This window comes from Diadema antillarum, unplaced genomic scaffold, assembly GCF_040938485.1.
Source record: "Diadema antillarum isolate AM-2024a unplaced genomic scaffold, OU_Dant_1.0 seq00000565_RagTag, whole genome shotgun sequence".
In the NCBI taxonomy this organism is placed as follows: domain Eukaryota; kingdom Metazoa; phylum Echinodermata; class Echinoidea; order Diadematoida; family Diadematidae; genus Diadema; species Diadema antillarum.
In genome coordinates, this window is record NW_027271504.1 from 116,052 (window position 1) to 132,500 (window position 16,449).

At 34.1% G+C, this 16,449-nt stretch overlaps 1 protein-coding gene across 1 annotated transcript in view; it reads right to left on the minus strand.

The window, feature by feature from the left end:
- Positions 1-16,157: 16,157 nt before the first annotated feature.
- The window catches only part of LOC139735134 (carboxypeptidase B-like), a 34,849-nt gene continuing 34,557 nt past the window's right edge, over positions 16,158-16,449 (minus strand). Inside the window, exon 10 of the mRNA XM_071645898.1 lies at positions 16,158-16,384. Within this exon, the coding sequence (XP_071501999.1) occupies positions 16,158-16,384 (227 nt within the window). The remainder of the gene's footprint in view (positions 16,385-16,449) is intronic.

A 16,449-nucleotide genomic window follows, 5' to 3' on the forward strand; every position in this document is an offset into this window, starting at 1 on the left:
TCACACTACGAGCAAGTAACGGGAGCGAACAACAGGCAAGGCACTACACGCTGGCAAACAAGTGCTCGCGTTTCATGTACACCGACTCGAATCCACACTGGTTCATGGCCACTCAGGTGCAGTGCGACCAGGAGAAACTTTTGGGTCTTTTCAACCGCAAAGAAAGCACGCCGGCCGGCAGACCGGCATTTTATTTTAAATTCGCCATTTCCTCCCATAAAACTTCGGCATTGTGTATAGAGCTGTTGCGGAGATCTTGGTGTCATGTCAGTATGAATTATGTATGAGGTAGGCCTATTCTTTACACCTCAAAGTCGACGGCATTTCTCTCCCCCCCCCCCCCCCCACCCCAAATGAGTTCTGGCAGCATTTTTTTCTTTTCAGTGTCCTTTTTTTTTTTCTTCAGTTTCTTCTATGAGTGACGGAGACATTATAAGACTGCTGTTCACAAACGTAAGTATTCTGTAACAGCGATAGTTTATAGTAGGCCTATGTTTATAAGATCACTTGAAATAGCAATTGGACTACCCGGAATTTATGTGACATTACAATTAAGTTGCTTCAAGGTAATTATCACATATCAATGTAAAACACATTATTACTTATTCATTTTTTTTTAATTCCTGATGGCGCATTATCAGTACTATTTTATGTTTTTATGTGACATCAATAGGAAATTACTTTATCGGAATTCTTAGACATGTTATGGCACCCAAACACATCTGTCATAAAACTCGAGGGGTTCACCATCGTATTTACCAGTGAAAAAGTGTGGAATTTTACTCATTTTTCGCTCATTTTCAAGGAGCTGGCGATTCTAAAAGTTGCAACCGTCATCATGGAGATTGACAGAGACAAAGGTGTCACTACCTCACAACACCCTTAAGTTGTAGGTCTATAACACACACTAAAAATTACGAAAATTATATCCTGGTCTACCAACTATACACCGCATACTTCACAACTGCGCTTTCCTCGTGCAAGTCATTATTGCTTGGTTATTACAGGGCTGCACTAATTTGTCGAGAATCTACAATTTATTCTCTTTCATTGCACTTGAAAAAAAAAAGTGAATATTGCTGTCTAAGTCAACGGGAGGGTTACGATGAGAATGACCTCAGAACATCCTTCTAATTTGCATACGTGGTTGAGCTTGTTATCTTTATCGTGTTGAGATATTACGTTAAGACCTTGTAACTTTTCTCTTTTCGTCCTGTCCAAAGAAACTTTTGTGTAAACCATTCTATTCATTTTGCTTGTCCTGTTTGCGAGGTATATCAAGTGTGGTTTCTTCGATTTAAAACTTTTTTATATGTATTCATGTTATAGCACCTACGTTATAATTGTTTTTTTTTCACATAACACTAAAGCAAATGTGAACTGTTCAGAAATGGTTCCGGATCGATATAAAATGGGCTGCAAATCATTCACTTACAAACACGCATGGCTTACCAAAATCTACCCAAATAGAAACGGATAGTCAGTAAAAGAAGACACGTGACGAAACACTTGTCTTCTAGTTATTTTAGCTGAAGATCTTGACCTGATGCATATTTCCTTTCACTCCGAGCATGCAGTGGTTCAACATTTTACTAAACTAATGCTAATGCTTATGTTAAACTAACCCTTTGTACATGCGTGCATGTATGTATATAATTTTCAATGTTCTTTTTGTTTTACGTGCTATTTGCACGTGTGCTCGCAAAACGTATAGGCCTACGAGCTGACAAAAGATGACCAAGGAATTTTATTCTTTGGGGTCATTTGGGTTATAACCAGTAACAAACAAAAACAAGGTAATGGATCGTGTGAAAAGAAAACGGAGGTATACTTTTTTCTTATTCCAGATTCCAATTGTCGTCTTTCCTCCTTCGTTGATTCCATTGAATTATTCAATAACTATTAGTCAGTCAGTCGGTCAAGTATGATCATTTTATTCATCCATTCAAAACGCGTATTCATTCAATCATTGCACTGGCCAGTCAGTCAGTAATCCAGTCAATCAGTCATTGTGATTTACTCATTCAAATATCTTGATCTCTCAACTAGTCAGCCAGTCAATTAATCATTTATTCATTCGTTTATCCATTCACTCTTTCAATCGATCATTCTTAGTTAGTCAGTCGTTCCTTACCAGGTCGAGGCATAATTAAGCTGTTCCTTTGCCACCTCTGTGATCGACTACGGGTGTACGTGACGAGTGCGACACCCAAGAGTCATACAGCCCACGAGTTCGACAATACTGAGTATGCAAATAGGGTCCATGAGTCCGACACGGTAGACAAACAAGACGAGTCTGACACTCATAGGCAAAGATAAAAAGGCTCAAGAGTGTTTGACATTTTGGTTTTCTTGACTGGTATATCAATAGTGTTTGATCCCGTGAACCTCAGAGATGGTTAATGTTTGAAATGATGATTTTAACTCTACAAGTTCCTGTATAATACATTGGTGCTGTACTATGAATAGCTCTATACTATCTACAAAGTTTTGAATACATGATTCTCTGCTTAATAGGCAACCAATAAAACGCAATTCAATGCGTGCGAATGTTCCATGCAAGCGAAAACTAGAGTGTACTTGTTTCTTCTTTCTCCATATCGATCGTATGAACCTGTCTTTCCAACATAGCTATAAGAAAGAGACAAAGAAAATGATAGATAGATAGATAGATAGATAGATAGATAGATAGATAGATAGATAGATAAATAGGTAGATAGATAGACGCATATAGTGAAATAGACCAAGGCTTGACGCTTATTTTTTTTTTCTTGGTAACTTGATCGGATTACCAAAATCATATATTTTTTTGTTTGCTTTTTTTGTGCCCAACAATTAAAGTTGCTGGCACTGAAAAAAAAGAAAAATATGAAAAATGAAATCCCTTAATGAAGTACCAAAATGCAACAAATAAACTTGATAATCATGTGAAAATTGGAAGGTATGATAAAGAGCTTCAAATACCCCGTACTGTGACTAAGAAGTAAAAAAAAAAGAAAAGCATTTAAGAAATACATTTTGCAATCATTTCTTTTTCATAAGATATCCAAATTATCATGAACCATGATAGTTATGAAAAAAATGAGCAGGTATGACATAGTGCACTTTTCGCACTTTTGTCAGTCCAATTCTTTAATCATCGCTGCATTCACTTTATAGCAAACTTTAGCGTAAATGACATGTTCGGTTTTTCAATTTCATGATCTCTTCATTCAAATTCATTTTGGAGCATTCAAATTAACTTCAATACTTTTTCATCTGAAATTCGCAAGACAAGCACCATTTCGTTATTCGTTCATTCAATTTAGAATCATGTCGTCACGTGATCGCGTAATGCTGCGCTCGTTCATTTCAATTCAATTTTGAACATCCAAGTTAACATCTTTTGCAGTCAATTTAACAGACATGTTTACGCTTTGGTTCTTCCTTTCTTTTCTTTTTTTTCATCATAGTTGGTTTGTAAGCATCATTACATTTCATATTCCGTATTTATTTTGGAGATTTTGGCAACACCTTTCTTTCCCCCATGTACTTATCGAGTCTCCCAGTCCGCTCTGCCGAAGATAGTGCATGTGGCCACCGTATATGGCCGTCGAGCGCTTTATTCCGAGTGTGTCGGCCAGTTCTAGGAAGTCAAGGTTATGATCACTAAATGTTCCTGTAATTCTTTCTCTGTCTTCTTGAGATATATGTCTGTATCTAACTTGTGCTGTCATGACTGTAAAAAATGAAGTTAATCTGTAGTATTGGTACATGTAGGCCCATAATGACATGTATGAAAGAAAGGGGGCGTTACAGAACAACAAACTCGAGTTATGTAAGGTACAAAAAAATATGATACTTTTCAGTTCAGTTCAGTTCAGTTTTTATTTCTGCATCTCAAAATCAATACAAATCAACAAATCAACAAAATACTTACATAGTCATTTACACAGCTAATATTCGTAACGTTTGGATCTTACATACATTTTCTTTTTTTCAAGAACGAATATCATATATGAAAGGAAGCAATAGGAAATGATAAAAATGAAATGCAGGGGACCATCATCATAAGCTAAGCTTGACGAGGAAGATGGCCCCAGGTAAAGAGATACATAAAGAAAATCTTGCCACTCACTGAGTGGGGGGTAATTGTGCGAAGGGCACAATAAAGAGATACAAAAGAAAATCTTGCCACTCACTGAGTGGGAAGTTATTGTGCGAAGGACGTGCGGTGCAGTGCGGTGTGCATTGTGTTGGGATGAATCTTGGTTTGTACGTTGAGTGTTATTTTGTGTATGAGTGTGATGAGGTGAATGTTACTTCAGTTATGGCCGTGAACTCATTGTTTAGGGTGTTTGTTGACCAGGTGGTATGAATATTTATGTGTCAGAAGTATACTGGATTATGAGGGTGTTTTTTAGTTCTCGTTTGAAAATGTTCAACGACGTACATTGTTTTAAATTAGGGGGTAAAGAATTCCAAATATCTGGTCCATTATATTTTAATGATTTTTGAGCTAAAATGATTCTGGGGTTTTCGAGATGGTAATCGGACGACTGACGTGTTGGATATGAATGAACGGTGGAATTTGGAGTGAAGAAGCCATCAAAAATTTTCGGAAGACAATTAAATGTATATTTATACATAAAAACAGCAGTTTGAAAGGTGTGAAGATCCTCAATTTTCAATGTTTTTAGATGACGAAATAGGGGATTGGATGGGGGTAAGTAACGGGAATTGGTAATCAAACGTACAGCACGTTTTTGGAGGGTAAGAATAGGATTAATTTTAGTTGAGCCACAGTTTAGTAGACGGCGAGTTGTAATGTTCTTAAAATTTTCTGTAGATTTTGATTTTTTGTGCTATTTCCCCTATTTTGGGGGTGCTGAACACGAATCCACTTGTTGCCATTTTTCTAACCGACGTCTTCACCCGTTGCCATGGCAACGCATTATTTTCCTTTAAAGAACATGCATTCTTCATTAAAAATCATAAAAACATGATGTAAACATCAAAATATGTCATTATAAATCCTTATAATTACACTTGAGAAAGAATACAATTTTCAGAATGTCATGGTTACCTTATAGAAATGACGGTTACCATGGCAACAACTATTTATAGAGAAAAATCATATTTTTCATGAAAAAGCAAGGAAACATGACAAGATTGAGTGGAATATTTATCATAAATTACTATCTAGATTATCAGCTCTTTTTTCCACTGTTAATTTCTCATCATTTTCGTTGCTATAGCAACAGCATGACAAAAGCTGCCTTTTAAAGAAAAATAAGCATTGCGATTGAAAGAAAAGCAAGAATACGTCCATAGATGATAAATTTCTGTATAGTGAGATTTTTTAGCTATTTCCTTTATTTTGTCGGTGCCAAACACGAATCGACCTATTGCCATATTTCTAAATGACATCTTTAGCCGTTGCCATGGCAACAAATTATTTTCTTAGAAATAACATGTGTTCTTCATTAAACATCACAAACGCATGCTAAAAACACCAAAATAAGTCAATATAAACGTATCACGCTTCAATCAAATTAAAAGTCACAATTTCCGACTGTCACAGCAACCTCATAGCAATAACGGTTGCCATGGTAACAGCTAATTTTTAAAAGAAAATGATTTTTTTTTCATCAAAAAGCATGAAAAGATGAAAAGTTTGAGTAGCATACTCATTACAAATTGCTATGATAATCATCAGCTTTTTTCACTACGTTCATGCCACATTATTATCGTTGCTATGGCAACAACTTTTTTTCCCTAGAAAGGAGAAGTACCCCAGTAAAAGAAAAACTAGATAAATAAAAATAATCAATTTTTGTAGAGTTTAATTTTTCGGCCCTTTTTTTTTTTACTCTTTTGGGAATGCTGAAAAGGAATCCACCTATGGCAACTTTTCTAAATGATGTGTTCAGCCGTTACCATGGCAACAAATTATTTTCTTTGAAAGAACATGTGTTTTTCATTAACATCATAAAAACATGTTGTTAAGGCGAAAATATGTCATTATATACATTTTTCCTCAATTAACAAAAAAAAAATCCTTTTTTACAATTACATTGATACCTCATAGCAATGACAGTTGCCATAGTAACAATTCTTAAAAAGAAAATACTGAAATTTTAATGAAAAACAATTGAAAAAATGACGAGATTGAGTACCATATTCATTACAAATTACTCTCAGCTTTCGTTTTCACAACGTTCATTCCACATCATTTCTGTTTCCATAGCAATAATATGAGAAAAACGTTTTTTTAAGGATTAAAGTTCTATAGCAATCAGTTGGAAATTACTATAGAGGAGGTATCATAGTCATTTAAGGTGATCAAATGTCTTGGAGACATTAATGATGAAACAGAGTACATCATGACGAGAAAATTGGAACTTTTGGGGAGGTTTTTAGACATTTGTATTGCTTATTATTTGTATTTCATGTTTCCTGGGTATATCTATAGTTTTAACAAAAATCTATTCCTCATGTTGTTGCGATATAGGAACAGAAATGATGTGAACAGATGGCTTATAGTCTTGCTCATTTGTAATACTTCAAAGGTTAGGCCATAATTTCACATTTTTTTCTTGAAGTTTTTTTTTTCTACAAAAAATTGATGCATTTCCATGGCAACCATGTTAAATATTAACTATTGTCAAGGATATTTAAGGTTTTAAAGGTGCAATGTGATCAGAAATTCAGGAAGCTGACTAAGCTTTTGTGTTTTTACTCATTTGTTTTTTGTTTAGTGTATTCTTTCCTTCCTTATCTAATGACTAACGTTAATTTTTTTTTATTTAAAAGGCAGTTTTCTCATGTTAATTCTATAGCAACAAGAGCGAATTGGGATGACTACAGTGAAAAAAAAAGAACTGACAGTAATTTGTTATAAATATGTTACTCAATCTTGTCATTTTTATGTTTTTCATAATAAATTGTTATTACAATGACAACTGTCATTGCTATGAGGTAACCATGAAATTGAAAAATCGTGATGTTTTACTAAACTAAAGAGACATGTTTATCTTGACACATTTTGGTGTTAACAGCACGTTTTCATAATGTTTAAAGAAGAACACATGTTCTTTTAAAGAAAATAACTTGCTGCCATGGCAACGTCTGAAGACATCATTTAAAAAAATGACCACGCACAGGTGCATTCCTGTTCACCATCCCCAAAAGAGATGAAAAGCACAAAAGATTTAAACTTTTCAGAAATTGATCACTTGTTTATTCTATTCTTTCTTTCCTTTTTAATGAAACAGTTCTTCTTTCTATGAAAGAAAGTTTTCCTCATGTTTTTGCTATAGCAACGATAATAATGTGAGATTAGCACAGTAAAAAAAAAAAGCTGACAATCATAGTTAGACCCTAACTGGTAATGGAATAACTTTTTCAATCAATCTTTTCATGATTTCATGCTTTTTTATTTAAAAAAAATCATTATTTTCTTTTAAAAATAGCTGTTACCATGGTGACCGTCATCACTATGAGGTAGCTGTGATATTTGGAAATTGTGATATTTAATTTAATCAGAGAAATATGCTCATATTGACATCTGTTGGAAATTACAGTAAGTTTTTATGATGTTTAATGAGGAATACATGTTCTTTTAAAAAAATTATTTGTTGCCATGGCAACGGCTAAAGATGTCAATTAGAAATATGGCAACAGGTGGATTCGTGTACGGCACTCCCAAAATAAGGGAGAGAACACAAAAAATCTAACTCTTACAGAAATGTATTATCTATGGATTTACTTCATTCTTACTTTCCTGTTAATTGAAATACCTATTTTTTTCTTTAAAAAGCAGTTTTTTGTTATGTTGTTGCTATAGCAACGAAAAGGAAGTGAAATGAACATAATGGGAAAGAGGTGATAGTCATGATAGTAGTTAGTAATCAATATTCCACCCGATCTTGTCACATTTTCTTGCTTTTTCATGAAAGTATCACTACTTTCTTTAAAATAGTTGTTACCATGGCAACCATCTTTGCTATGAGGTAACCATGGCGTTATAAGAATTGTGATTTTTAATTTGATTAAAGTGATGTTTAGATTGACTTATTTCGTTGTTTACTGCATGTTTTTATGATTTTTTTAATAAAGAATACACATTCTTTTAAAGGTAACAATAAAGAATTGTAATATAATTATAATAAACAAAAGTTGATCATTTATTTATCTAGTTTTTCTTTCAATGGGATACTTCTCCTTTCTAGGGAAAAAAAGTTGTTGCCATAGCAACGATAATAATGTGGCATGAACGTAGTGAAAAAAGCTGATGATTATCATAACAATTTGTAATGAGTATGCTACTCAAACTTTCCATCTTTTCATGCTTTTTGACGAAAAAAATCATTTCTTATTAAAAATAGCTGTTACCATGGCAACCGTTATTGCTATGGGGTTGCTGTGGCAGTCGGATATTGTGATTTTTAATTTAATTGAAGCGTGATATGTTTATATTGACTTATTTTGGTGTTTTTAGCATGCGTTTGTGATGTTTAATGAAGAATACATGTTATATCAAAGAAAATAATTTGTTGCCATGGCAACGGCTAAAGATGTCATTTAGAAATATGGGAATAGGTTGATTCGTGTTTGGCACCGGCAAAATAAAGGAAATAGCTCAAAAAATCTCACTAAAAATCTCACAGAAATGTATCATCTATGGACGTATTCTTGATTTTCTTTCAATCGCAATGCTTATTTTTCTTTAAAAGGCAGCTTTTGTCATGTTGTTGCTATAGCAACGAAAATGATGTGAAATTAACATAGTGGAAAAATAAGCTTATAATGTAGATAGTAATTTATGATAAATATTCCACTCAATCTTGTCATGTTTTCTTGCTTTTTCATTAAAAATATGATTTTTCTTTATAAATAGTTGTTGCCATGGTAACCGTCATTGCATAAGGTAACCATGACATTCTGAAAATTGTATTCTTTCTCAAGTCTAATTAAAAATGATGTATAATGACATATTTTGGTGTTTACATCATGTTTTTATGATTTTTAATGAAGAATGCATGTTCTTTTAAGGAAAATAATGCGTTGCCATGGCAACGGGTGAAGACGTCGGTTAGAAAAATGGCAACAAGTGGATTCGTGTTCAGCACCCCCAAAATAGGGGAAATGGCACAAAAAATCAAAATCTACAGAAAATTTTAAGAACACCCCAATATTGTGACAACTCGCCGTCTACTAGTTTCCCCAAACGATATTGCAGTATGTGATATGTGGTAAGATCAATGCATTGTATAGAATAGTCAGGGAATTTTGAGAAATGAAGTTTTTCAGTCGATATAAAATTCCTACAGTTCTTGAGACAGACGTGTGGATATTATGAATATGATCGTTCCAAGTTAAACTCGAGTCAATTGTGATTCCTAAAAATTTAGTAGATCTTACTTCAGTTAAGGATAATCCATCAATATTAATATCATAACTGCTGTTAATGTTCTGTGAAGCAGTAGGTTTGAAACGTATAAAATTTGTTTTAGAGACATTAAGGGATAATTTATTACATATAAACCATTGGGAGACTTTGTCTATTTCCGTGTTCAGAGTATTAAACAGTGTTTCGAGGTTCTCATGGGAGTAAAAAATATTAGTATCATCCGCAAAAAGTATAAATTTAAGAGTTTTGGATGTATTTATTACATCATTGATATATACAAGGAACAGTAGGGGACCAAGAATTGATCCCTGGGGAACACCACATACAATATTAGAATTCGGAGATTTAGATGACTTAAATAGTACATATTGCTTTCTGTTGGATAAATAATCAATAATCCAAGAAAGTGCTAAACCACGAATACCATATCTTTTTAATTTGTAAATTAATATATCATGATCTACGGTATCAAAAGGCTTTGATAAATCCATGAAAATTCCTATAAAGTGTTTTTTATTTGCAAAAGATTCAGTAATCTTATCTAACAATTGAATTATAGCTAAATCGGTGAAATGGCCCTTTCTAAATCCAAACTGATTAGGTATAAGTAGGTCATTTACATGAAGAAAAATGTACAGGCGTTTATGAATAATTTTTTCCAGAATTTTAGAAATACTAGGTAATAACGATATTGGTCTATAATTTGTTAAAAGAGAAGGGTCGTCTTTTCTTTTGAAAATTGGAACTACTTTCGCAATTTTTAATGAGTTTGGGCATATTCCAGAAGACAGTGAAAGATTGAAAATGTAAGATAAAGGTGTGGTTATTTGTTTGATGATTTTCTTCAGAATATAAACACTTATTTCATCATGGCCACTAGATCTACTTGGCTTTAATCTGTTAACAATCTCCAGTATTTCTTCCTCATCTGTTGGGGTAAAGAAAAGGGATTTGTCGCAGTTTGGTGGAAGAAATTCAGTAAAGTTTGAATGAACATGTTTGTTTTTTATTTTTGAAGCTAATTGGGGGCCAATATTTACGAAGTGTGAGTTAAAAGCATCAGATATTTCATCAGGGTTTGTGAGTTCTTTGTTGTCATTATAAAAAACGGACGATGTTTCCTTATTATTTTTACCTGTTATTTCATATATAGTTTCCCTTAAGCCATTTACGTTATCCTTTTGATTATCAAACTTATCGGAATAATACGTTTTACGAGAAATACGAATCAAATTACTGAGTATATTTCTATACTTTTTGTAATCTGTAAAATGTTTTGTATTGTGGGTAGTAATCGCCAGTTTATACTGCTTTTACTGCTTAACAGTGTGTGGATGAAACAAAAAGTCACATAGAATTACACGTTTAGTTCTCAACTTTTCAAAAAAGAAAAAAGAAAAACATGACGTAATTTTTAATGAAAATGATTGGAATTTGACTGCCCATTGGCGAAACTGAATGACTCAAAAGCTCTCACAGTGCATAGAAAAAAAATCGCCAATGGATTGGGCTGTGAGAGAATGAAAAAAGGTCGAATTTAGCCATTGGGTCGGAGTGAGACCATCACTAAGACTTGCACCGACCTGACAATTCTGGTCGCGACAGCTAGCTGAAATGCGTGTAGTTATCAAACACTAAGCAGCGAGCTTTTCTTCCCTATTCTGGATGAGAAAAACAACCGTAAAAAAGTGTAAGCACTCATATATTTCTGGTGGCCCAATCGCGCCACCAGAAATTATCCGATTTCTTTGAAGTAATGGCCCGACGTCTCTTTCTGGTGGTCCCGTATCCCACCATAACCGGGCCACCGCTAATGTTGAGCCTTGGATAGATGATTATGAAGAGTTCAATCGCAAAAATGTGTTAAGCGGCATTTTAAAACATTTAATCATCAATAATAAAGCAAAAATAAAACCTTTCCAATGGCGCCTCACTTTTTGCAAAACAAGGATCATTCTTGAAGGTATGATAAAAAGAATCCATAGCTTCTAGATATTTTCTTTTCTTTGAGGAGGTTTAATCGCAAATATCTCAAATTGACAAAAATGATCTTAACTTGACACAAGACTCAAACTCTCCATTTATTATAGACTGAATAGTACAAAGAAGCTCAGGGACATTTCTAAGCCTGTAAAGTTGAAGAGCGCCATCACGTGACGGTTTTTCGCGATAAAATCGAGTGCGATATCGCTCATGTGAGGTTTGTCATGTTTGTGACTCTTTTTAAAGGAGACCTCCGGATGATTTTCAGATTTTTACATTTGAACAACTATAAATTAGTTCTACTGAGGACAGAGTTTCAAAATTTGTGATAATTGGGATGAAGAATAAGAATATTTTCAAAATTTAGAACAAATTGCAATGAACAAGGATGATGACATGGCAGAGTCACCATAAGAATGTATGAGTTGGGCTCAAGGAAGCAGAACAAAAGAAGAAGGCATGCATAGATTATACACAGGTGAACTCGCAAGCAAGCGGTATTGCAATGGAATTACACTGCTACATTTCTGAAATATGTGAACCTCCTATGTCATCATCCTTGTTCAGTATAATTTGTTTAAGGTTTTTCAAAGTATTGTTTCTCTGCTAAAGAACCACAGTAAATTCCACAAATCTATACATGGAGTTGTCGATTTATGTACTACATGATGTGAAATTATGAAAATCGTCTGGAATGTCCCTTTAAGTTGCAGTTCAATTTCATTTGATAAATTGAGTAAAGTGTAACAGACAATACTATGTATGGTACTAGCTCAAGTAGTTTATAATTCGGCTGTCGTGATGTTTCACACCCTTTCAAGAAACAGTGATATTACTAGTAGCTACAAGTCTTACATTTGTATATTGTACAAACAGAAACAAATTACTGTTAACCCTGGTAATAAAATTATTTTTATATTGCAATCATCCAGCACTGCTGAGTATTATGTGGAATGGCTTGTTGTTATACTTATACTGACCAGAATAAGTTTCTATTTTTGATATTAAAGTTTGCCTTTTTTGTCAATAGAGTCTGAACATGTTAGGTGATGGTATGAGAATGATTAATACCATTATTCGGTAAACTCAGGTATTTTATGTAAACTATCTTTTTTTTTTTCACGTCCGATTTTCACGAATGTTTTATTTGGTTTTACTCTGTTTCTTCAAATCGACGTGAAACTTGGATTGCATTACACTTCCTTGATATCTAAGTTATCATATGTATAGATGGACCTTGGTTATTTTATATCATGGCAGCATTATTTTTTAACCCTATAAAGCCCAAGGGGGGGGGGGCACATTGTGCCCTCTTACCATAATTTTTCATTTGCCACTCCCACACCCTTTACACGATTTCAACCAAAGTTGGTGACTTTTCCTGAAATCTTATTCCAAACATTTTGATATATAATTTAGCCATGTCCGATATTGCTGGTTGCCATGGCAACAGTAAACTGACAACCATGTTTGTCAGATTTTGCATGATTTTCTGTTCCAATTTCAGTTAGCTATATAATAATGGATGAAATGGGGGTTTTCTTGGCTGTAATTTTCTGGAGGACCTAGATGTGAAGTGATTATGGTTTTGAATTGCCCCGAAATGTTCTTCTTATTATTTCCTTTATTTCTATATGACATAATCATCAAACAATAGACATAATAGAAATAATAAAAAATACAGCATTTCCAAAGACTACCCTTTTATTTTGTGTTATTATCACACAAGCTTTGCCTGTAATATCATTTGTTTATCATATTATCAATTTGCAAAATCAAAATTTCCATATTTTTGAAATATGAAATGTGATACCAATATATGTACCATTTCAAGCAATACATCATAGGTTTCATATATTTCTTTATATTGTATTGAATAGCGCCCCCACATGTTGACCTTGAGAAATTTCAACTGTAACAAACAGTAGAGGTTGACTTGCTTTTCCTTTTTGGTAAATATAAAAATAATTGATATAAAATAAAATCATGTATACTGGGGATAAAGAAATATTAAGAAAAAACATGATATTAGCGTATTTCCTAAATATTTCTTTATATTTTGGTAAATAGCGCCCTTAGTGGATGTTCTTGAGAAATTTCAAACGTTGGGTCATGTAGAGTATGAGTTGCTCTACTCATGTGCCAAATATGACGGTCATACATCATATAATAGATAAGTTATATGGGGGGCACAATATGTGCTCCCCCCCCCCCCCACCATGGGCCTTGAAGGGGTAGTTTCCACCTGTAAAGACCAATCGCCTGCTCCAAGGTACTTTCACTACTTTTCCCAAACGAGCTGAAATATTCGTGAAACGATTAAACTGTTGTATTCTCAAGCAATGATAAATAGCGAAACAAGCAAAAGTTGGTATTAATATAAATTTGCAGATCACTTTTACGATTTATATAGGATGTTGCGTCACCATGATGTCACTACAACCGATATTTCAATGTGAAATATATCTGAAATTTGAAAATGGTGTGTTTTTTTTGCTTCGTTTTTGTTCCTGATCGGTTTTTTAACTATCTTTATCATATTCCTTTGAATTGCTTTCTTTTCATTGTAAATCACCTGTTGTAATCTATAGCTGTTGAAGACAACTTTAACACAGGTGAAGTTTCACTATGATATGTGTTCAGACCTTTCATGTAATGCTTACCAGGATTCGGATTGCAAATCCAAATGCTAGGTATGCGAGTAGTTTGTAAGTAGCTATAGCACTATATATATATATATACATATATATAAGAAATTACATCAAAATATCATGATTGTTATTATCAATAATAATACTATTTCTAAATAAATCATTGATTTGAATGTCAAGACGTGATTGTGCTTTCTCATCTTTTCATTTTAAACCAAACAAATCCCTCTCTGAGTCTAATTTCACAGTAATATACAAACTGCACCAGTAGGCCTGTACAATTCACTCTCACAGACTTACGTATAAACGTATGCAATTTTCATTCATAACAGATAAAGTGGAAATTTTTCTATTTTACTGACATTATTTACTGAATCATCAACATCCATATCGGTATACGTCTGTATCTTTTGACTGCTGTTGCTTCAAGTAATTTGTTGCTTATCATTATGTTCCCCTTCTGACTTAATCAAAGTTGTATCTATTTGTTATCAAGAGGTTTTGTATTGAATATAAAAACATCTATGTACACAGTATTATTCGTTCGTTCATCATTTGATTACTGTGTCATTTACATTTCATGTTACTGTTGTTCAAATCTCTTACGAAATAAACGCAGTAAAACCTGCTACACAAACAGATATAAATCGTTGAATTTCCCCGAGTATTGAAAAGAATACCATCATACCGTTTTTTTTCCGAATACATTTAATTCTCGTTTTTCTATATTATCTATACACTCCCACACAAACACACACACGTACATTATATATATATATATATATATATATAAACATATGTTTGTATGATTATGTTATATATGTATATATATATATATATATATATATATATATGATATGCATGTGTGTGTGTGTGTGTGTGTGTGTGTGTGTTATCCTATATACGTCACTACACCCACACAGAAACACGTGAGCACACAACTATTACACTTGCATTGACCACTGAAATGGAGTAAAAGGGCATAGACAACGTTGCGTAATATTTTGAGTTCTTTGTCTTTATTCAGTTTAAGCTCCTATCATCATTTCCCTTGCGTATTCTGTCCCTGTGTAACGTTATTCTGAAATAAGCAATCATAATTTATAATCTGTTCAAAACTTCCCACTACTGTTCCCCCCCCCCCCCCCATTCAAAGGGCGGCAAAGTTCAGCTGACGATCTATCATCATTCTGTTTGAATTTTATCAAAGGAATAAGATATACGACGACGCGAATTAGCATACCATAACGTTGGCCTCAGCTTCTTCTCTTTTTCTTTTTCTTTTCTTTTATTATCTAATTTCTAAGCCATCACTTGGAACTCATCAGGCTCAGAAATAGATCCTTTGAATGGCCTTCTACAAGTCTTTGACGTCACTGGGTGTCATCATAGGTAATGCAGGTAAATGGATATAGACTATAGTTCCCAATCACTGAAGGGCCCATCTTCCGGTCTGTGTTAATATAAATCAGACGCGTGTATGAAGTAAAGTATATTGGCGTTCTTGATGCAGAGCTCACAGTATATTTATATTCTTCTAATCACTGCCAAAAGTGTCATTACAGAATTTAATACTATTCACAATAGAGGGAGACCGATATGAAGCGAAGAATAAATGGAGGAGCTGGAGCAGGAGGAGGAGAAGAGAAAGAAAGATGAAGGAGAAGAAGGGGAAATAGACTCGGTATGCCCGAATTTGTTGTATGCTAAAGGCAGAACAGCAAGTCTCATTAGTAGGCTTTTATACATCACTAAGATTATGTAATGGGCCGAAGCAATTTGAAAATGATATTCTTTTCGTTCTTTCCCTCACTCAGCGCAGTGTGGTTCATTTTTTTTTTAAAGAAACATTTCGCAAATTTCCTTGAGGGTGTTCATTATAATGGCACTGCTAGACATGTGGGCTCTTGATTTAGGCTTTCCTGGCATAGGGATAGTGGGAAGGGAACTGCGGATGCTTGGATATTTTACAAATTTTACTGGTGTAAATTTCTGCAAGAGGGTGGGATTTTGTATATTGAATGCCGCGGTGCTTATTGCATCACTGTATTAAATCGACTACCGGCACATCACAACCTTGAATTACTGATATTTACTTAATATCACGCTAGACGAGATGGATTTAGATGTTATATGCCCTCTTGAGCAATGATGAAGTTCGCCATTGCTTTCATGCCCGCGTAGTTCTCTTCCACCGTTTCGAGGATTTGGTCCTCCGGAAGCAAGAAACCATATTCCCCGGTATCTCGGAGCTCAACTACGTAAGTATACTTGGCACCGAGACCTCCCAACCTCTTATCGTTACCAGCAACGTACGGTACGTAGCCCCAGTCATTGCTGGCACCGGCTGCGGCGTCTGATGTATAAAAGACAGAATGAAATAGAAAATGAAAGAGATATTCTGTATATAGTAGACCTACT